This window comes from Mauremys reevesii, linkage group 20 (genome assembly GCF_016161935.1).
Source record: "Mauremys reevesii isolate NIE-2019 linkage group 20, ASM1616193v1, whole genome shotgun sequence".
NCBI lineage: Eukaryota > Metazoa > Chordata > Testudines > Geoemydidae > Mauremys > Mauremys reevesii.
Window position 1 is genome coordinate 19,573,946 of NC_052642.1, and position 6,000 is coordinate 19,579,945.

Below are 6,000 nucleotides of genomic sequence, written 5' to 3' on the forward strand. Positions count from 1 at the left end.
ACAAACTCTAGTTCTGTGATTTTAAAAAGAGAAAAGAAAAATCCACGATCATATGCTTTTAAGCAAAACTTACCAAAATAATTTCTAAAATGTATTGTACTCTGTTGAATACAAGGATGATGTATATCATATGAAGCTTATATCCTAAACCAGGGGTAAGCAACCTATGGCACACATGCCGAAGGCAGCAGGTAAGCTGATTTTCAGTGGCACTCACCAGTCCAGGGGGCTCTGCATTTTAATTTAATTTTAAAGGAAGCTTCTTAAACATTTTTAAAAACCTTACTTACTTTACATGCAATAGTTTAGTTATATATTATAGACTTATAGAAAGAGACCTTCTAAAAATGTTAAAATGTATTACTGGCACGCAAACCTTAAATTAGAGTGAATAAATGAAGACTCGGCACAGCACTTCTGAAAGGTTGCCGACCCCTGTCCTAAACTATGACCTGCACCTTGCTTTACCTCTATCAATCTCTATCTTTAAATAATTGCTGTAAGTATTAATATCCCAGAAGCAAAGTTTCAATAAAACTGACCAAGTTCTCAAATGTTTGCACTGTTGTTGTAGCTGTGTTGGTTTACGAAGAGACCTGAAGAAGAGCTCTGTGTAGCTCGAAAGTTTGTCTCTTTCACCAATAGAAGTTGGTCCAGTAAAAGATATTACCTCACTCACTACCTCACTGATCATGTATCTTGGCAAACACTTTTTTCCTTAGCCTTGATCTTATGCATGTATGCTCCCTCTGTACATTTTAAATTACACAATGCTTTCAGGAAAACTGTATATAATAGATTTACCTTCAGTGAACACCCTTAACAACCAGTGCTTTGAAAGATCTACTGGTACTAACAATTCTTTATTTTGCAGAGAGGGAATACGTCAAGTTGCAACTTTTCAAGTGCACCCACTGTACCCAATGCCATCATATTCTCCCCTTCTCCCACTCCCAAAATTAAATCATAAGTTATTTTTCTGCAAAAAAATGCATTTAAACTTAAGTCTGAAACTGAAGTTATTATCCTGTTAGCCACAACAATTTGTTTTGCTCTATATCTTCCTATTAGCACAGGTAATCTCTATTCTTGAACAATTGTTTACAAAGCAACACTGTACCAAAGAGATCAAGGTTTAAACCCTGACCACTTCTTAAACAGAACAGTGACTCAAGATGCATGGCAGGAGGTGCCAAATGGATTCAGCCTTATAAATGAGCACATACAAGGGGGGGTCCTTGCTAACACCATCACCCCTTCTCCCACATGGTTCTAATCTCTCCTCTTCCCCCAGGTATGACACAATAATTAAGATTATTGCACAGTTTTATCTAACAGGGTAGCCCCCACCACCGCAGTAGGAAGATGAGGCTTCGGACTCAGTGTTGCTAAGGAATTTGCAACAGTTGGTACTTCTGAAAGACTTACAAGATGTTGCTCATACCGAGCTGCAGACCTGATGCAGCCTTCATACTGGTATCCTGCAGACATGCTCAAGCTGCCCAGATTCCACTCCCCCAAAATACAGCAGCAAGAACAGCCAGACACAGGGTTTACTTAAAACAGCCTCCATAATAATAAATACCAGTCAGCCTAATACAAATTAATTTGTATTAAAAGGAAAATGAAACAGGCCAGCAATCCCCATAGCCAAAAACAAGTGCACTATATTCCAATCCAAATCAAGTTGTCTTTAGGAGCTGTCAAACGTGAAGATTAACAGTTTAACAGTAAAAAAACATAAGGATGTGAAATGGTGCACAACACAAGTATAGGATGGTATGTGCCTTTGTAAAAATATATCACCAAAACCAGTTTAAAGAGAAAAATGATAGACAAAAGAAAGCAAGGAAAAAGTGGGGATTTAGTTGAGATTTTTCTGGGGTGTCACTACAGGGGGAGAGGAAGCAGAGAAAGTTTGCCTGAGGAAAGGGGAGTAGTGGAGCTACATACCACCTCCTGCCAGGACTAAAATAAAGATATGAGAAGGTATAGCTAAAAAGATTAATAGGAAGCAGAAAAAGTTGGGGAGAAGGAAACAGAAGAGGAAAGCAAAGTGTTGGGGTAATATTGGCCAGAAAAAGAAAAGAGAAGGAGGGAAGGACAATATTACATAGCCAACGGGGGGGGGGGGGGGGAGGAGGGGGGAGGAGAACAGAGAGACATAGAAAAGCTGGCTGGTTCCAGGCAGGGCCTACTCTGAGGACTCATCTAGCAGAAGCTATGCTAAAAATGGCTGCTTTGCTTCCACTACCCCTTCCATCCCCCCACCTCAAAAAAATCTTTCCCTCTGTGAATAGTGTGTCTGCAGCTGGTGGACACTTACCAGACAGAAAAGGTTGGAATGGCAATCCTCCAGGCTGGCCCCGTTCGGCACGAAGCAGGAACTCATCCTCACAGCCACAACCCACACGCCATTATCCCACAGCCTCCGACAAGAAAGAAAGAGACAGACACAGAGAGAGAGAGGGAGAGAGACACACACAGAGGGGAGGGAGAAACACAGAAGGAAAAGGGGGGGGGGGAAGAGGTTGGTTACACACGCACAAATAACACAATTAAATAAGGGATTTTACACACAGAGACACAAACGGGGGGGGGGGAAGAGGGGAGCAGTGAAAAGTGGGCAAGAGTCAGAACCTTTCTTCCTCTTCTGCCAAAACAGGGGGTAAAGACAACAACAGGGGGAGAAAAGAAGGGTCAATAATCCAACGATGGGAGATTAAGATACACAATCCTCCCTGCTTCTCTTGTCTACTCAATCGAAGACCAAGGGAAGAGAAGACAGTAGCTGATCCAACAAGGGGAGAGAAGTGGGGTAATTAATCCAATGGGGCAGGAGGTAAAATGGGTTCACGACCCCCCCCCCTCTTATCTCAGTCGCCAAACGAGGGAGTTGAGGAATAAATAATCCAACAGGGAAAATTAATCCAGCAACCTCCCTGCTCTTCCTCTTGTTTCTTAATCGCCAGATGAGAGGGGCAAATAGTGGAATGACTAGGGCTGAGTGGTTGTGGGTCGATAAGAGTCCGAGGGGAAGGGAGTAAAGCGGGGGTGTCAGATTCTTCTCCCTCTCAAAATATATTCCAAATAAATTAAAAATTAGATCAGACAAAAACTTCAGGTGTCAGAAGCTAGATAAATTTTAAGAATTCCCAAGAGTGGGGTAAAATTCTCCCGGAGTGTACCCCAAAATCCGCCGGGGGGGGTTCTTGAGTGAGAAGGGGACCCCGAACGCCCCCTCAGCAGCAGCCCAGCGAGGTATGTTTTCTTGTGAGCATAACCCCCCTCGACAATCCTCTTATCTGAAGGGTGAGACCCAAATATTCTCCGTTGTGCGTGAAGATCCTTCGCTGGGGGGGGGGGCGGAAGAGAGAAACTGTGGCGACCCTCAAAGTCTCTTCGGCGCAGATCTTCTCGCGGGGGAGGAGGGGGCCCCAGATTTTTCAGAGAGGCGGATGAATCCCACGAAGTCTCTCGGCAGCAGGGGCCTACCCCAAAGTTGAGCCGAACCCCACCAAATCCCCACAGATGGGTGGGTCTCCGAACCCCACCAAGTTGCCGCGGCCGGGGGGTTCCCTCCGCCGCTGCGAACCCCGCAAATCTTCAGATGGAGACGTCTCGTGATGGGGGCTGAACCCCACAATCTCCCTAGCTGGGGAGGGAGGGACCGACCGCAGAGTCCCTCCCAAAGGGCGGGCTGAACCCCCAATCCTCTCAACTGGGGAACCTCCGCGGACGGGGGGCCGAACCCCCAGATCTCCCCAGCCGGGGGCCGAATCCCACACGCTCCGGCCCCGCCGCCAAGCGCGGAGACAGAGGGACGCGGCGGCCGCAGTCGGTGCCCCGAAGCCCCCGCTGGCGGGCCTCCGCTCTCAGCGGTGCCTCTGTCGGCGGCTGCCCGGCCGCGGCATCCTGAGCGCCCGGCTCCCGTCAGCGGGTCACCCCCATGTCGCGTCCCGGCCGGAGGGGGGATTCTTCTCCCGTCTAATTCCGAGCCCCTTTTTCTTTAATGGCGGCCACAGGGACGAGAGTCCGGGCCCCTTTCCGCTCCCTGATTGGTCGCTGCCGCGTCACGTGGGCTTGAGCAACGATGGCCGCCGTTGAGGTTCAGGGAAAGAGGCTGCAGTGGCGCAGCCCGGCCATTAGGGTCTCCGGCAGCGCTAGGGAGCTGGGAAAGTGGGGCTCAGTGCTCGTTGAGAGAGCGCCATCTAGTGGGGCGAGCTGCACGTTTGAAATTAATTTAAACCTCAAAGTTCTGGTTCGAATCCCACCTTACTACAAGGCCTCACATTTGACACTGGGTTGAATTGTGTCCCGCCAGCTCGTACCATGCTGGGGTTTGACTCCCCACTCAAAGTGCTAGTTCAAATCCCCCATAGGTGTAATCCATTTTTGCATCCCCACAGCATCCAAACAGATGCCAAATGGGTTCAGATTCTAGCCCCAGGTCCATCACTCACCCAACATACCCACCTATAGCTAGGGTGACCAGATGTCCCAATTTAATAGGGACAGTCCCAATTGTTGGGTCTTTCTCTTATAGAGGCTCCTATTACCCCCCCACACCCTCCGTCCTGATTTTTCACACTCGCTGTCTGGTCACCCTTTTTGCCAGTTTTGGTTAGCTATATTCCTGGAGATCTCATCACATGACATAATCTTTAATTCCTGGAGACGCCAGGCCAATCCTGGAGGGTTGGCAACGCTACCTGTAGCATCTGCTAGTAACCCAGGGTGGGGCCCAAAATCCAAGTCTTATCAGTTCCTCCTGCACACTGGAAAGAAGTGTTAATCTTTAAGGTACCCAGACTCCTTGTTGTTTTTACTGGAAAGAAGGACTCAAGTCTTTTCCAAATCTTGGCACAGGCTGATAGAGGTCAATGCACAAGAGCAAATCGGCACTTACAGAGTGGGTTTTGCATCTTAAAATTCTTTAGAAATTATAGGCTTGAACAGCACTCTATGTATTCCATGATTCTATAGCCATCAAATCTACCCTGCTGCAGAACTGCGCTTCATTTTGAGAAAAATGTTTTTTAGCATGCATGGTAGAATAGGCTTGTTCCTATGGCATGTAGTTGCAGAAGCAGTATGAATTCAGAGTTCAGAAGTGGAGGTACTATAGTAACATAACTTTACCTTTTCAAGTTTTTTTTTTAATAGTCAACATTTTATTAGGCCTATCATCATGGGTCTATTCTATCACATTCAATAGATTGCAGGTAGAATACAAACTTTAAAGCTTTATTATTTTATGTGACTCCATATATATTGTTGCTATTAGCTATATTTTAAATTTGAAAAAGTGGTTCCAGCAAAGGAAAGATACCTTCAAATATTTTGGCTAGCATAACATTTTCATTAAAATATATTTTCATAGTACCCCAGCACATTAGATCAAAGCTACACAACATGATGATGTTTCACAGGCCCTGAAAATTATTTCAGGACCCATGAAAGTGCTGAATGTCTACTTTCTCCACGTCTTGAGTAGGAGTGGGGGGAAGGGACACTCTATAAATAAGTTTATAATATAAAAAAAGACAATGAGCAGGTGTAGATTTATCTCTTTCTAAGACAGATAAACTTTGTAGATTTACTTCTCACACAAAGACTATTTTTGTATGTCAGTGTATGCAAGCACGATTTTCATTTATTTATTTTAATTAGAACTAAACTGGAATGTTTTTAACCCAAGAGATTCATTCCCTCACTGCTGTTGTAAATATAGCAGCTAGGGACAGGGCTGGGCTTGGGGGAGGGTACTTTGGAACGGAAGCCCCTTTCCAACCCAAAGCAGAAGCAGATGGTTTTCTCCATAGTGACTGAAGATGAGGACAGCAGTAGCAAGATCTGTACTTCTGCAGTACTCAGAACTGACTCCTCTGGGCTGCTTTGGGTACTTAGACGCACACAAAAGACCTCCAAAGTTTCAATGTAGCACTTTGGTCGTTAGAGTAATTATCTCCCTGCACAGAGATAAAGAGTTGTTTGCAA

The 6,000-nt window shown here is 45.7% G+C and overlaps 1 protein-coding gene across 1 annotated transcript in view; it reads right to left on the reverse strand.

Annotated features, from left to right (window-relative positions):
- Window positions 1-4,159, reverse strand: part of MED13 (mediator complex subunit 13) — a 77,414-nt gene extending 73,255 nt beyond the window's left edge. The window contains exon 1 of the mRNA XM_039507620.1: window positions 2,327-4,159. Coding sequence (XP_039363554.1) covers window positions 2,327-2,392 — 66 coding nt within the window. The 5' untranslated portion in view covers window positions 2,393-4,159. The remainder of the gene's footprint in view (window positions 1-2,326) is intronic.
- Between the last annotated feature and the right edge of the window lie 1,841 nt (window positions 4,160-6,000).